This window comes from Panthera pardus, unplaced genomic scaffold, assembly GCF_024362965.1.
Source record: "Panthera pardus isolate Hobbes unplaced genomic scaffold, ASM2436296v1 HiC_scaffold_22, whole genome shotgun sequence".
Classification (NCBI taxonomy): Eukaryota; Metazoa; Chordata; class Mammalia; order Carnivora; family Felidae; genus Panthera; species Panthera pardus.
Genome location: NW_026526788.1, coordinates 70,786,629 through 70,802,913, shown reverse-complemented (window position 1 = coordinate 70,802,913; position 16,285 = coordinate 70,786,629). Strand labels below are relative to the sequence as shown.

The window sequence follows — 16,285 nt, the reverse complement described above, 5'->3', positions numbered from 1 at the left end:
GTGCTTCATCTATCTATAGCTTTTGTGGAAGGACATGATGCCTGGTAGGAACGATCATAACCTGGGAGTCAGGAGACCTAGATCCACCATGGGCTGGCTGTATTGTCGTGGGCAAGTCACTTAGCATCTCTGAGACTTACCTTCCTCATTTTAAAGTCAAAGGGCTGAAGTAGATTCAGTGTTTCCTGAATGCTGGCCCTAGTCTGGGGAACTTCGAGGAATAAAGTTCCCGGGCCTCACCCCTGCAGCATCTCATTCACAGGTCTTGGGCTAGTGCTCCAGAGTTTGTTTTTCAAAAGCTCAACAGAAGATTCTTAGGCACAATGACATTTGAGAAGCACTGGACTAGATCATCTCTGAAGGCCTTTCCAGCTCTATAATTCTGTTCTGTTTAGAGTGTGTAAGGGTTTTAATGAAAAGAAAATGGTATTAGAACACAGTGGCCCAATGACACTCTGATGTGTGGGGTTTCAGACTGTCATACGTTGCGCTTAACATCCCTGAGTGGATGTCAGAGGGCAAATGCTCCTTACTAGGGTTGCCCTTATATATCAGCACCCCAGTTGAGTGAGAGCCCAGCTGGCTTGTCACTTTGTGAAAACACACAGCTACCTCCATGGTAATTCTGCCTCCATTATGTGATTCAGCTAGAGATTCGGCAACAGCAGGCAACCAAAGAAGCAACATTAAGCATATTATTAGCATTGCATTAATGGAACAAGGCAAAAAGATTTTCATGGCACTGTAGCAGATGGAAAGGATTGTGGGGCACCGGGGTGGCTAAGTCGGTTGAGCTCAGGTCATGATCCCAGGGTCGTGGGATCGAGCCCTGTGTCAGGCTCCACACTGACTGAGTGTGGAGGCTGCTTAAGATTCTTTCCCTCCCTTTGCCTCTCTCTCTTTCTCTCTCTCTGTCTCATTCTCAAAATTAAAAAAAAAAAAAAAAAGACAATGGAAAGGATTGTTTTCTATGGCCCGGAGCTAGATTTGCCGGTAGTTGAACGTGAAGATCTCCCTTGAGGTCTCTCTTCCGTGAGATGTGAAAGACTGAAGAATCTGGAATTATTGTCTGAGTTTTTTCTGCCGTGCATTTTTAGATTACATACAAGAGGTGCATATATGCTTAGAACTGTTCACAGTACCTGCGGTAATGGCACAGTAATGCCAGGAGATATTACCATACTAGGAATAGTTACAGGTGAATTCTTCTAGATATTGCAACTGTCCTTTCTCTTGCTCTGCATTTTGCTCTGGTTTTTGAATATGCATTCACGTTGCAGACTGACCTAGGTTCGAGTTCCCGGTGGCGACTGTTTTGATACCTGATCAGCCCTAAGCTCTGAGGGTAATCACTTAAATCCATCTCCCCTAATCTTCCTTACCGGGCAGTGAGGTTTGAAAAACAAAACGAAACAAAACAAGAAGGAGCCAGAAGAGTTGAAGGGCAAGCACAGCTTCTTGGGCTCCTGGTGTCCATTTTCTTTTTTTTTTTTTTTAATTTTTTTTTCTGTTTATTTCTGAGAGAGAGAGAGAGAGACAGAGCATGAGCGGGGGAGGGGCAGAGAGAGAGGGAGACACAGAATCGGAAGCAGGCTCCAGGCTCTGAGCTGTCGGCACAGAGCCCGACTCGGGGCTCGAACCCACGAACCGTGGGATCGTGACCTGAGCCGAAGTCGGTCGTTCAACCGACTGAGCCACCCAGGCGCCCCTCATTTTCTCATTTGTAACCCGTGCCAAGATGCCCTCCTTCCTCGGTCTAAAGTGTCTGGGGAAACTGTGCAGCTCTGAGAAGAGCGGCCTGTCCTCCTCCGAGAGAGCCGGCACCACGGGCTCGTGCAGAAGGACGCGGGTTGTCGAGGATGTGCGTGTCACCAGCACCCCCCAGCCTGCGCACAGGCGTGCCACCATCACTCACTTGTTGTACCTGCACCCCGAGGCCTACTGCACGCTGGAGCACTTGATTAGCAACTTGGATCCTCCCGGTAAGTGAAGGAGCCCACTCTGCTCACGGCTTTGTGTTTCATGATTGGCTTCCGTAAGGAAGTACCGTGTAGAGCCGTTCGGTAGTGTGTTCCTCAAAAGAAACACTATCCCTTGTATATAATTGATGGGGTGAGGGTGGGAGGAAAGGAGAATGTGACAAAAGTACGGCTGCAGAGCTAAGTTCTGAGGATATTTTTGTCTATGATTTTATAATCTCAGTAACCAGGGTGTCTCTTTCCAAACTTGGTACTCCCGTTCGTCTATAATAGGAAGTGTGAGGAAAAGGAAAGCTCTCTATCCACGCACGCTGTTCTGTCATATGTTAAGGCATGGATCGGAAGGATACATCCGAGGCAGCCAATCGACCATGGGAAAGGATGACCTATGTAAAGGCGAGATCGCAGTTGTGTTACCGCCCAGGGTGTGCTCCTCTTGTGCAATGTTTAGAAACAAAGATCTGTAATGTTTGGAGAACGCGTGGAGGCTTCTTTTCAGGGAAGCGCGTTAGAACGGGGCCACTCGTCCACCTCCAGAGATGGGGCAGACGTAGCCTATGGGCAAGAGTTTCCGCACCAGGGACTTTGCACACTTGGAATGTGTGATTGTGTGACCTAGTTGCTCGCTCCTGGTCAAAATCAGGCTAGAATCAGTACGGGAGGCAAAGGCTATTAGACATGGTCCCTGCAAACACGGGGACATGAGCCAAAGGAGCCAGAAAGTCAAATACATACCTGGTGATTCTTGGCCAGCTAAGAGGAAGGCAGCGTTGGATTAAGGCAAGGTGAGGTAGGTGAGTCAACCTATATTGGGGTGTTTTATTTTGCTTTTCACAATTAATTTTTAACAGCTTTTCTGAGATACAATTCATACACCATGCAATTTCCCCATTTGAAGTATACACGATTTTAGTATATTCACCGATATACACTGACATGTGCCACCATCGTCACGGTGAATTTTGGAATATTTGTGTTGTCTCAGAAAGAAACACCGGACCTTTCGGTATTATCCCACCACCTTCCCGTCTCCAACCGCACCCTTAGGCTTAGGCAACCAGTAATCTACTTTCTGTCTCTATAGATTTCCCTATTCTGGACATTTTGTATGAGTGGAACCATATGACATGTGGTCTTTTGTGCCTGACTTCTTTCACTCAGCATGTTTTCAAGACCCATCCATGTTGTGTCATATATCACTGCTTTGTGCCAATAGTGGTGGCTAAATATTATTGCACTGCACGGTTAAGCCACATTTGATTTATCCATTCATCAGTTGATGGACATCTGGTGGTTTCCACCATTTTGGCTGGAAATGGTGGAATAATTTTGTGAATTATGTGAATTCATATTCACATAATTTTTGTGAATAATGCCGCTATGAACACTCGTGTACAAGTTTTTGTGTGGACGTATGTTTTCATTTCTCTTGGGTGTATAGACAGGAGGGAGATGCGTGGGTCCCGTGATAACCATGTTTAGCCTTCTGAGGAACTTCCGGGCTGTTTTCCAAAGCAGCTACACCACTTTACATTCTTACCGGCAGCATATGATGGCTGCAACTTCTCCCCATCCTTGCCAGCACTTGTAATTATCTGACTTGTGATTCTACCCATCCTAGTGGGGATGCAGTGACATTTCACTGTGGCTATACTGAGTGTTGGCTGGGACGGGGAGGAGTGGCCAGCAGATCAGCGCTAAGGCAGGACCGTGTGGGGACCTGACAGATGCTGACGGGATGGTTCCTTGGTTCTCTCATTCTCCACTTCATCCTTTTCAGGGGAGCCTAAGTGGGGGTGGAGAAACCATGACCTCTGCTCCCAGCCACCTCATTAGCTACCCTAGAAGGACTTTATTCAGAACCAGCGGACCACACCTCTTGCAGTTCAGGCTGAGAGAGGTGCCCTGAACTGCAAGATATCACACCTCCACGCTGGCAGACGCCCAAATCCCTTTACTGAGGGAAAAACCCAGTCTATTCCACAGCCAAGGATAAAAACTAAACATGTAGGTTTCTCTCGGAGCTAATACTTTATTGTGAACGTTGTTTGGCGCTTCTACTGAATGCCTCCCCTGAAAGAGATTGGAATCGGAATTTTGGAATGAGCTGTTGATGCCCATGAAAGAGATAAGGTCTGCTGGTGGGAGAAGGCAGGAAGTCAAGGGGAGACCAGTAAACTGTGGCTGAGTGAGAGCGTGCTGGACAATTGCTTGTCAGTAGGTTCGATGACATGGGAACAAGAGAACAAACCGTATCAGAGAGAGCCCTGGGTAGAGGAAAGAATAACCATCATTGGGATATCCATATCTTAGTGAAGGCAGATAAGGAAATCTGGGGGATCGGTTTAGTGTGTGGCTTTGGAGTTGGACCTTCCAGAATTTCAATCCCAGCTCTTCAACTTACTAAATGTGTTATTTGGGGAAATTCGTGTCTCTAAGTCACAGTTTCTCTATTTTAGAAGGAAGAATGCATACCTTCTGAATGCTGTGAGTAGGTCCACCTCTAGGGTGTATGAGTCCCTGGGCAAATAGTGTTTTGTGGAGCCCCTGTGTACATGAACACTCTGAGTCACCGCAAATCAATGTGTCAACAGCCTGATCTTGTTCAATCATGGGAAAGTAATATCATGCCAGCCTGAAGGAGTGATCACTCATCAAAATCCCTTCCTGGAATCAAGTCAGCTCCAGGCCCCTATGAGAATCCCATTGACAGGAGTCCTAGAGCTCCTCCGGGAGCTCCTCCAGATGCCCCCAGGGCATCTGGTCAACCTCTCCCCCTCCCCCCCCTCCCCCCTCGCCCCCCCTTGCACAGCATGGTAGAGACAGAGGATCATCAGCGAGACCTCCAAAGAGCAGAGCAGGCTGGGATGCCCCACCCGGACATCACTGCTGGCCCTAGCTGATCCCAGGCACCAGATGGGGACTTAGACATTTTTGAGGGAGGTGAGGTTTGGGACCAGGAGCCAGGTCTAAGGGCAATGTTGATTATGGGGATTCAATGAGCACATGCATCTCCCAGCTGTGTGGCGCATACAAGCATCCACTAAATTTTAGCTACGATAATAATACGATAAAATAGTTTATTATTTAAAAAATAATTGCTATTGTTTGTCTTCCACTGCTGTGAAGGAATAAAGGCCCAGACTTCGTGCTGGTGGGGCCCAGGGCAGTACAGGAGGTGAGATTCCCAAGAAGCCACCATGTGTGCTCAGAATATCCCGTCTAGGACAGGTGCTTGGAGGAAGTGCCCCCTCCCGCAGCCATGTATTAGCAGTATTAGCAAAGCCAAGTGCTCTGAAGCAGGCAGCTCCCGGCAGGATGCTCGGGGTATTTGGCAAAGGCCTCCTGCAGCTGCCAGAAAGACCTCAAGGTGCTACAGCATCCTGTTGTTGTCTGGTGCTAAACTATTATTTATTTTTGAGAGACACAGAGAAAGAGACAGAGCGCAAGGGGGGGAGGGGCAGAGAGAGGGAGACACAGACTCTGAAGCAGGCTCCCGGCTCCGAGCTGTCAGCACAGGGCCCGACACAGGGCTCGAACTCACGAACACACGGCGAGATCATGACCTGAGCCGAAGTCGGACGCTCAACCAACTGAGCCCCCCGGGCGCCCCAAACCTGTGTTTCTTTCTGTCTCTCTGAGCTACCGCGTCTGGTAAAAACGAAGGAGCATATTTAGGGCAAGTATCTTCTTGACAAACAGGAAGAGACTGGCACTGTTTTCAAAAGCCCTAAGGATATCTGGAAAGGGTTCAGTGATTATGTTGTCAGCTGAGTCCAAATCCCAAAGCAGAATGTTCTGGACTGGAGACCAGGGACCGAAGTAGACTTGGCAGTCCTCTCCCCAGAAAAATAATTCGTATCCCTGAAGATAGAAAGGTGTTTTTGCTTTGGTTCAAGCACCTGCTGTGTTCTCCTCATTATGTTTACTAGAGCCCTAGGGGCTGTCTTCACTTGGGATGGTCTCCCCAAGACTCAAACACTCACATGACTGAGAGAACCTCCTGGGTGTTTGCACACTCTTGTTTCTTAAAGTGATATCAACCTGTTTTCAAACTGACCATGACATAGAATACTATGATTCTGTAACATTTCTTTTTGTGTCCCTTTCTCACTCCATTTACTGTCACTAATCCCAACCCCATAGGTCAGACATGTATGTCAAATGGCCAGGGGAAGGGCTTAGGTATTGAGGGACTTTGTTGTCTAGTTCAAAGAGATATCCCTCGAGACTCTATAGAGCTTTTCAGTTGTATCTTCCTGGTGATACTGAGGCACCATGTTGGGAAAATGGTTTTTTTTAAATACTTTGCAAACCTCAGACTCATTTGTAAAGACCCTCCCTTCAATTTGGGAGAAGTGTTCGACCTGGCCATGAAAAAAATGTATCCCGAGACATACTGCAAGAAAGCACATCTCCTTCCTCCCTTCAGCCCTGCTCTCCTGTCTGGCGGCTTTGACAAGGGGCTGTCCTGAACACAAAATACTAACAGGAATCTGGTGCTCTCCAGGAGCTGGCCTCAATTCCTCTCCACCCCGGGCCACCAGGGCCACGTCCAGTTTGATGATGGGATGTGGTTCCCTTACAACAGCAGGCTTACTTTGACTTTTATTCTTTTGGAGAAGGAAATGATGGATGGTGGACAGTTTCTTCTGTCTCGGGAAGGCACCGAAGGAGACTGGAGATTTCCAGTCTTTACTGTATGGTAAAGCTTTCTTTGATCTACAGTTCTCAATGACCCCTGTTAGCCTCCCAAGGCTTCCTATTGCATTAGTTTGATTCTGTTTCCCAGAATCATAGTTTTAAGCTCTTGACGGTCAGGCCCTGCCTTTCTTTCGTGTCCAACCATTAACGCCCAAACGCCCACATCAGACATCCTTGTCACAGATGTTTGAAGGCCCCTTTCCCCGTCGGCTTCTCTCTGCACGTGCTGCTCTGCTGCCTGGCGTAACTTTCCTGGTACCTCGGAATCTCCAGCAAGATTGGGCTTAAGCTTTTCCTCCTCTGGGCAGGTTTGTCTTCCTTCTGGCCTCATCGCCCTCTGTGCTTCCATGGCATCTTGTGTGGATTTCTGCTAGCGTTGCCTATTTACAAGCCTCTCTTCTAATGCGTTGTGAGTTCCTCACCGAGGGTGGGGAGAGATCCACATTCATATTTTTATTTTATTATAGTACCTGGCATGGAAGAGTCCGTAAGTGTACAAGTAAACGAATGAATGAACGTTTGCCGAAATCAGATCACTGCGTTCGAACACAAGGGGCATAAAATTGTCTCCTTGCCTTCAAGTAGCTGAGGTTGGGTGAGGCTCCGTGGTGCAGTGGCTGCGAATGCCGGGCTGTGGGGTCAGACTGCCCGGCCAAGTTCAAAGTCCAGCACTGCTCCTCATGAGATGTGCGACCATATGTTATTTAACATCTCTGAGCCTTGGCTTTATCACGTGGCAAATGTGATGATCCTGCCTACATTACGGTAATATTATGAAGACTAAAAGAAAATATAAACATAGAAGAAGAAAATATACCAGCAGGTTCTCAATCAGTGTTGCCCCCTTTTCTGTGTCTCTCAACCCCAAAAGTGTGAGAAGCCAAATAAATGGCAAGGTAATAAATACTACTCGTTGTCAAAGGAAGGAAAAGTAACTCAGGCCTGGGGTGGCCTGGGCAAGAGGACATAGGATTTGAGCTGGAAAATAGAAAAGATATACCCAAAATACGAACAGAAGGGAAACATCTCAGTAGTATGAAAGTGCTAAGAAAAAAAATCGAGGACATCTTTCACTTAGTTACCCTGCCTGACCCTGCTTGGTCCAGCCTTTTTGTTTTTTGTTTCTTTGTCATTCATTCATTCATTCATTCACGTTCAGGAATGTGGACAAGTAACTATTTTCACAGGAGATGTTCTCATCTAATTTACTTCCTTGAGTCACTAAATATGCTGAAATGCTCCATTAATTTTAATTATATGTACTTAAAAATGAATCTTATTTAAAGTCAGAGGATAAGGCAGTCTGTTTAAATTTATTGTCTGGCATTGTTTTTATACTGACTTTAAAAAAATTTGTTTTCATCCTGGCTTTAAAAAACTTTTAAAAAAGGTTCTTACTCAGAGTGGCCTACCTTCACAGAAACCCCTGAGTTAGCATCATTCGATCCTAATGATTGTGGGGTATAGCCCAGTGCTTAGGATTATAGACTCCTGCTAACTTAGTGAGTCAGACATGAGTCTGGAATGGCCCCGGGATGCAAGACGAAGGCTGCCAATGGGAAAGCAATGGGAGATGATGTGTTATTCATTAGAGTAGACAGGTAGACAACCCAGGAGTGACTCTGTCCTTGGAATGCATGATGAAGGCTGCCAGCGCGAAGGTAGCATAGTTGCGTGCTGTTAGGATGCAGAGATAGCCAGGAGAGCGAGGCCTCCTTTGTCAGCCTTGGGAAGACACCACACAGAATGCAGTAGAGGAATCCTTTGCAAAATCAGAATTCATGGGACCTTCAAATTTAAATATGTTAGAATTCTAGATGGACTCTGGTGTGCCTTAGAATTCTAGATGCTTTTTTTTTTTTTTGAGAGAGAGAGAGTGAGCATGGGCACAAGAGTGGGGGGACCGAGGGTGGGGGGGGAAGAGAGAGAGAGAGAGAGAGAGAGAGAGAGAGGATTTTAAACAGGTTCACACTCAGCGTGAAGCCAGTCACAGGGCCCAAAACCCACGACCCTGGGATCATGACCTGAGCTGAAATCAAGAGTCAGACGCTTAACCGATTGAGCCACCCAGGTGCCTCTTACAGGTAGAAATAAAACTCTGATATCAACACCCTCTTAAGGGCCTGGGAGATTGAGGCTCAGAGAAGTGAAACGACTTTCCCAGGTCTGTCATATAAGACCTCCCCTCTTTGGGGGCACTTCCTGTACCACACAGGTGCTCATTCGCAGATGGTTATGTGTGTACGTGTCTCTCCCTACCAGGTAGTAAGGCTCTTATAGGCAGGAACATGGCCTCATTTTTCCAGCGTGTAACACAGTGCTTAGTACATTTCATACATTTTAAAAATTCGGGTATAATTCGCACGCCATGAAAACAGACCATTTTAACACGGACAATTCTGTGGCTTGTTTAGGATATTCGGGGCGTTGTGTAACCATTACTCCTGCCTAATCCCAGGACATTTTTATCACCCCTAAAACAACTCTACATCCATTAGCAGTCACACCCTGTTGTCAGCACTCTCCAGACCCCGGCGGTTACCGATCTACTTTCTGTCTCTGTGGACTTGCCTCTTCTGGAATTTCATATAATTGGAGTCACACAACATGTGGCCTCCTGTGTCTGGCTTCTTTCACTCAGCATCATGTGTCCACGGTTGATCCATGGTGTGGCAGGTGTCAGTACTTCATTCCTTTTTGTGGCCAAATAATATTTCATTGTATGGATATACATTTTGCTTATGTATTTATCAGATGATGGACATTTGAGTTTCTGTTTTTTGGGTATTATGAATCTGCTGTGAACACATAAGTACAAGTTTTTATATGGACATATGTTTTCTTTTTTTTTTTTTAATATTTATTTTGAGGCAGAGAGCACGTACACACACACACACACACACACACACACACACACACACACGTGTGAGTGGGGGAGGGACAGAGAGAGGTAGAGAGAGAATCCCAAGCAGGCTCTGCACTGTCAGCAAGTAGCCTCACGTGGGGCTCGAACCCACAAACTGTGAGATCATGATCTAGGCCAAAACCAAGAGTTGGATGCTTAATTGAGCCACCCAGGCACCCCTGGACATATGCTTTCAATTCTCTTGGGTATGTCCCTAATAGTGGGATTGTTGGGTCATATGGTCACTCTATGTTTAACTTTTTGAGGACCTGTCAAACCACTTTCCCCAGTGACTGCACTGTTTTGCATTAACATTCCACTTAATACAATTCTAAATGAAGTCAAAGCTCTTCCCCAAAAGTGGAATAACCAGTTTTCACTACAATAAAAAAATCTCATATGGACATTCATGTCTGTTTACGTCCCATGTCTTGACCTTCAAAACCCCTTATATCCCTACCACTTAAGGGTCTGCAGACACATGACGCACAGGTAGGTAGGATCTTTGCTCTGAGACATTAATTCTCTGGTTTCTTTATTCTGCAGGTGCCCCCAAGTTTTGTTTGGTTGCTGTTTAGAGTAGAGAGCTTTCCTCATCTAAGTTCTGTAGCCATAGATAGCAACTGAAATGGATCAGAGGACGTCAGAGATGGTCTGACTCACGGTGCCCAGAAAAATCCAGCTCACAAAGGTCTGCGTACGGCCAAGCAGAGAGCGAGAATTCTCATGACATAGAATGAGTCCCTATGGGAAAAAGATAAGCTTGGGAAGAAACGCCAAGTACTTGGGGCCACTGCCAGCCCTTCCTCCTCCCTTTCTGTCCATCACAACCCAGATCATTTTCTAAGGTCATTTTTGACATCACCAGAATATTCCAGGGCGTTTAACATTTGCTCCTCTTGTGGGACAATTCCCAGTTCTGTTTCCTATCACCATTTTCCCTGAAGTGCTATCATGTGATTCTAGTATGTAGCTGGGTACATTCATCTGTTATCTTTTCCTCGGGCCAGACTTGTCCTTGAAGGGTACAGTCAATCTCTGTAAATCACTTGGTCGCCAGCTACTGCAGAGGTACAGGCTGCTTAATAAATAACTGCCTAATTGTTGAGGTCATCAACGGGTCCAGTATTATCCTTGAGAGAAATACTAGGTGCTGTTAATTTGTTTAGTAATACTATCGGCTGAACGTGATCTAGCATAGATCATGGTTCAGTTGGTCTATTTTAAGAGTTTCAAGAGGATGTAAGCAGCTGGTTCCAACACATTTTTGGTTAGCTTCTTTATCTAGGTACCGGGAGTGGTCTAATTGATTTTCTGTGTGTAGCAGCTGGTGAGATGTTGAGCTCAATGCGGCATTTGTAGGATTTTCTCAGTCTTTCTGATTCCAACCCCTTGCTAACCTCTTTTTAGAGTTATTTATGTCCTTGTGCTATTTGCCTAGTAGAATGTGAGCTCACTGAGGGCTTAATCTAGGCATCCTTGATCTGTAGCCTCTTTCAGTCCCTCAGAGGTGATGTTACGCATATTACAGATGCTCAGTAAATATTTGTTAGCATAATTAATAAGTCAACTCTAACTTATTTCTCCTCAGTATTCCCCAATTTTTGCTCGCTTTGCTTTCAATCGCAGGATGCTATGCTTTAATGCTACTCGTGAGGCTTACTGCTTTTTTTCTGGGTACAAATGCAATAGCCAGTGAAGCATACTGGTAAATGTTCAGCACTCTTAGTATATTTTATTTAGGAAGGGAAAAGCTATATTGTGTAATCCAGATCCAAAAGCAAGAAGAATTTAAGTTCTAAATGTTTCTCTTCCTGTCCTCCCTTCTAGTCTTCTCAAACCCTAAGAAATCCAGTATATACGCAGTGTTTTCTGTCTAGCTGGGGAGCAGTGAGAAGGGAGGAAGGGAATAAAACGACTTTGTATACCTCTTTCAGAAACACAGCCAACTTGACACATGGCATATAATACTAGCACAAACTTTGGTTGGATTGTAGAAATGTGCAGCTGTTTAGAAATTTTTAAAGAGAGCTCATGGATATATGTAAATATAATAGGACATCATTATGAAATGACTCATTTCTGTAGAACTTGATAAAGGTTATAAATCACATCCTTCCCCCTACAACACAATTGCAGGCTTAACGGAAATTTGGGGTCATATTTGTTTATGAGGCAGTTGTTACCAGAGTTCATCCGAGTAGGTTCATTTACATATTTTAAAGGAAGAGACGCATTAGCACAGTGTGTGGGCATACAAATTCCATTGTCTGTACAACAAAATGACCCAATTCATCATTGATTCTCTTAAGAAAAAAAAAATATGTTCTGCCTGATGGGCATATCTGGTTACTTCAGGGTATTGTTTTATTTAGAAGTTGTCTCTGATTTAAAGTGAAGGACTAGTTGAAAATGATCAGAGGATCGAGACAATTTTTTTTCATTAACCATAAAAGATGAAATGGATAACTTAAATTCTCTTTTGTTTTGAACTCCACTAAAAGCAGACCCTGCGACAAGAATTTGAGGACAAGTTATCTATTTAGAAGGTGATCCCAAGAGGGGCGCCTGGGTGGCTCAGTCAGTTAAGTGTCTGACTCCTGATTTTGGCTCAGGTCATGATCTCATGGTTCATGAGTTTGAGCCCTGCATCAGTCATGAGCCCTGCTTGGAATTCTGTTTCCCTCGCTCTCTGTCCTTTCACCCCCCTTCATGTTCCCTCTCCCCACCTCTCTCTCTCTCTCTCTCTCTCTCTCTCTCTCTCTCTCTCTATATATATATATATATATATATATATATATATATATATACATACAGTAAATAAATAAGCATTAAAAAAAAAAGAAGGTGATCTCAGGAAACACTTGTAGGGGAGTAAAGGTAATAAAAGGTGAATTATCAAACTACTAACCAGTGTGGGCAGCCAAAGCTGAACTACTTGGGAACTTGGGGAGATAAGTGCAGAACGTACCTCAGAGACAGTCCCGCTGACTATCCCCATGTGTCATCTGTTGAAAGCTGCTTCCAGGGGCATTAAATCACTGAGATGTTTCTAGTAACTGGGTTTGAATTGTAGAAGTGAATGCCAAAGAGAAATGAGCAAAACAAAAAAGGAGAGAATGTATATGTCTAAGAACAGAAAGAAGTTTCATAGGAACCCGGGAAAGCTGAACAGCCAGGTCTCAGAAGTATAAAGTTCCAGTCCCCTCCAGGACCGGCAGCTGAGTTTTGGGAAATGTCCTTTTCTCCTCCCTTCCAGTCGGCTTCCTCTGATGTTCTACCCCTCAGAATTTTGGTATTCGCATGGTTCTGCGATGTGTACCCTTGGCCTGGCCTCACTTGACCTTTCAATGCAAGTACCCACCTCTAATTGGAACTTTTCTATATATCTCTTAGTTCAGATTCCCAAGAGTGAAAACCCAGTTAGCCCAGCTCATCTTTTTCTTTTCTTTTCTTTTTTTTTTAAGCTTTATTTATTTTGAGAGAGCGAGAGAGTGCATGTGTGAGTGGGGGAGGGGCAGAGAGAGAGACTCCAAAGCAGGCTCCAGGCTGAGCATAGATCTGTGAGATCATGACCTGAGCTGAAATCAAGAGTCGGATGCTTAACCAGCTGAGCCACCCGGGTGTCCCCCGGCTCATCTTTTTCCAGACAGAATATAAATTGTAAGTGTTTGGCCGGCTGGTATATGGGTTTCCCAATCCCACTCCCCTCCCCCGCCCCTGCCCATCCAGAGTCTACTAATAACCCAGTCAGCCATGGCCAAGGTGAGAAGTCATAAGGCTCAGTGCCTATTCAAAAGAGGGGGAGAATGGGAACAGAAGGGGAATGGATGGGACAAGGTCCCCCAAGGCATAGCATTACACCTAGACATATGTTGACAAATGAAAGTCTTGTCATGAGGAATTTCATGGCATTTTCATGAATTTGTAGGCTAAATAACTAGAAAGATAAAATAAAACCCCCACGTGGCTATCCTTTGTCATCTTTCTGGAGGAAAGATGCTATGGATATCCTAGATATAAAGAAATTAGCAATAATTTCGGTTCTTGGGCTAATAATCTGGGGGGGGGGAAATCAGTAAAAAGGAAAAAGGCATGCCATCTCTCTTTTCTTTTCTTTTTCTTTTTAAACATTTATTTATTTTTGAGAGAGAGAGACAGAGCAAGTGGGGAGGGGCAGAGAGAGTTGGAGGCACAGAATCCGAAGCAGGCTCCAGGCTCTGAGCTGTCAGCGCAAAGCCCGCCGACGCGGGGTTGGAACCCACGAAGCAGAAGATCATGACCTGAGCTGAGGTCGGACAGATGCTCAACCGACTGAACCACCTGGGCGCCCTTGTCACCTCCCTTAGAACTTCCTTCTCACTGCCAGTCCTTTTACTACAATACCTGCACCCCTGAGTTTATTTGGACTCATCTCTCAATTGGCTAGGTGTTGTGGTCAAGCTGTTTGCTCAAGAAGGTTGTGTGGTGTTGTATCTCCTGAGCGCCTCTGTGTCTGTGATGGTTTTACCCATTGCCTTTCTGTCTGAACATTTTGGCTGCGTGGAAGGTACTTGGGATACACACCTTCTTTCTTCAAGATTTCCAGGTATTGCCCCCTGGTCTTCGACACATCCCTGTTGCCGTTGACACATCTGAGGTGAGCCCAACCTTTTCTCTTCCTATAGGTTTCTTTCTGCCTGGATAAATGGAGAATGATACCCTTGGAAGTTCAGAAGCTTGGGCTAGGACTTGGAGGTCGCATTCTGTATCAAATTTTGCCAAAATATTATGTCTATACTCTTTAAATCTGCAATTTCATACCTATTTTCATTTCTAGGAGGTCCTGGTGGGTTCATCTTTGAATATAGCCTCTGCTTCTTACGTGCACATCTAGGACATAAAGTTTTGGTTTCCTTTTTAAGTCTTCTTTTATTTCGAACATCTATTGGTTTTCTCTCTTGGTTTTAGATGCTTTGTTCTGCATCCATTGAGATCGTTTCAAGCTTTTTCCTAGGCTAGGAATTAGATATTTTATCAGTGTCTGTTCTGTTCTTTAGTGTTTCATTCATTGCTATTGATACTCTCTCGGTCCTCAGTTTTCATTCCTTATTTCTATAATCTTTTCCTTCATCTCATTGTATCGTATCACCCTCTCATTCTTAAGCTCTTTTTTTAATCTCACGCACAAATTCGACATTCTACATCTGTGCCCACTCTGCTTTACTCTGGTTACCACACAGAAGCCGGGAGCATCCTGGCCAGGAAATGACCAGTCGACAGTACAACTTTCTCTGCCCAGACCCTCCAGGTCTTTCCACCTCACTCACATTTAAAGCCCAAGTTCCTTGCAAGGTCCCTGCCTCCAGCCTCGCTGGCCTCCTCAGTGCCTTGAACATACCAGGTGAGCTCGACCTTATGGCCTTTGGGCTTATCGTTCACTCTGTCTGAGATGCTCTTTCCTCAGATGACACTTTGCTTACGCTCCTACCTACGTCAGCTTATTCAAATGGTACTTTTGGGGTACCCGCTCGGAACCCCAATTCCTTTCCCCAACACGTTATCCCCTAGTCTTGATTTTTTCCCATAGTTCTTATCATTTATATCCTATATATATTTTTTGCGTATATATTTTATTATATCAGCCCCCCTCCCCCTCCTCAACTAGAATGTAAACTCCATCCAGCAAAGATTTCTGGTTTGTTCACTGTGATATCCCAGCTCCTAGAACAGGCACTGACCCTTAGGAAGCATTCAGTAAATACTTGCTGAATGAGTGCATGGGCTGAGGAGAGTAATTTTGTCTTCCTGGGAGGATTCCTTACATCGATGCCCATTCTTTCTTTAATGGTTGGCATCACATGCCTTGTCTCATTTGGCAGCAAAGGTCATACACCGAGGCATCAGGAGGTACTAAAATCCTTCAGGGCGTTGTAAGTTAAATCCCCCAGATTCGATGTTTTCAAAAGGCTCCTGATATCCTCAAATGGTTTTGAAAACTGGAATTTTACAGTTTTCAAGCCTATCCTATTTTGTTGTCAATCGAGGAGGCAATGAGAAACTAAACAATAACATCCGTTACTGCCTTTTCTCATAGTGGGTCTCAGCGCAGGGCTCTTCTGTCTCGTGTCCCTAATCCTCACCCCGAGCCCAGCACAGAATTTGCGGAGCCCGGTGCAAAAGGAAAACGTGGGGCCCCTTGTGTAAAGTGCAGGAATAAAGTCCCATTAAAGGGACCAAAATATAAAGCCTTTTCCCTTATTTCACACCCTCTCTCTCACCTTGGTGTAGTGTTTTCCTTTGCTAGTTAATGTCCCAAGTGAAATTTTATAGTATTAACATGAATTGGACCTTTCATGTTCATATTGTGCAGTGCCCGTTTTAAATGCAAGTAGGAGACAATCAAATTTGAGGTAGAATCACCAAAGTTACACAATTTATATCTCGTAGGTCGTAGACACATATGTATTTCATTCTTTAAAGAAGAGCGGGAATTCTGCACACAACTAACTCAGCTGTTTTTTCTTTTGCTTCGTGATGCATGCACGTCCCAGCGCTCTCTGTCTTTGGCTTGTTGACGGAGGGAAGGAGGAAATGGGTCGTCCTACCTTTCCCTTTGTTTGATGTCATCATGTTCAGTACACGGTTGGCTAACACAGGTAACAGGAGTCGGAAAGGATGAGATAGGGTTCCTTGGCTGATTGTTTTCCAGAAGACC

The 16,285-nt window shown here is 45.0% G+C and overlaps 1 protein-coding gene across 29 annotated transcripts in view; it reads left to right on the top strand.

Annotated features, from left to right (window-relative positions):
- ABLIM1 (actin binding LIM protein 1) overlaps positions 1-16,285 on the top strand; it is a 293,132-nt gene that overhangs the window by 106,487 nt on the left and 170,360 nt on the right. For 4 of the 29 annotated variants that reach the window (XR_008424940.1, XR_008424943.1, XR_008424942.1 and 1 more), the window contains exon 1: positions 1,696-1,982. The exons of 3 other annotated variants lie outside the window; for them this stretch is intronic. Coding sequence is in view for 4 of the 26 variants with exons in the window: in XM_053909935.1 (XP_053765910.1) it covers positions 1,739-1,982 (244 nt within the window). In the remaining 22 variants the exon portion in view is untranslated. Of the gene's footprint in view, positions 1-1,687; positions 1,983-16,285 lie in introns of those variants that run through there. 22 more of the 29 variants (XR_008424953.1, XR_008424954.1, XR_008424946.1 and 19 more) reach the window with 13 other exon arrangements.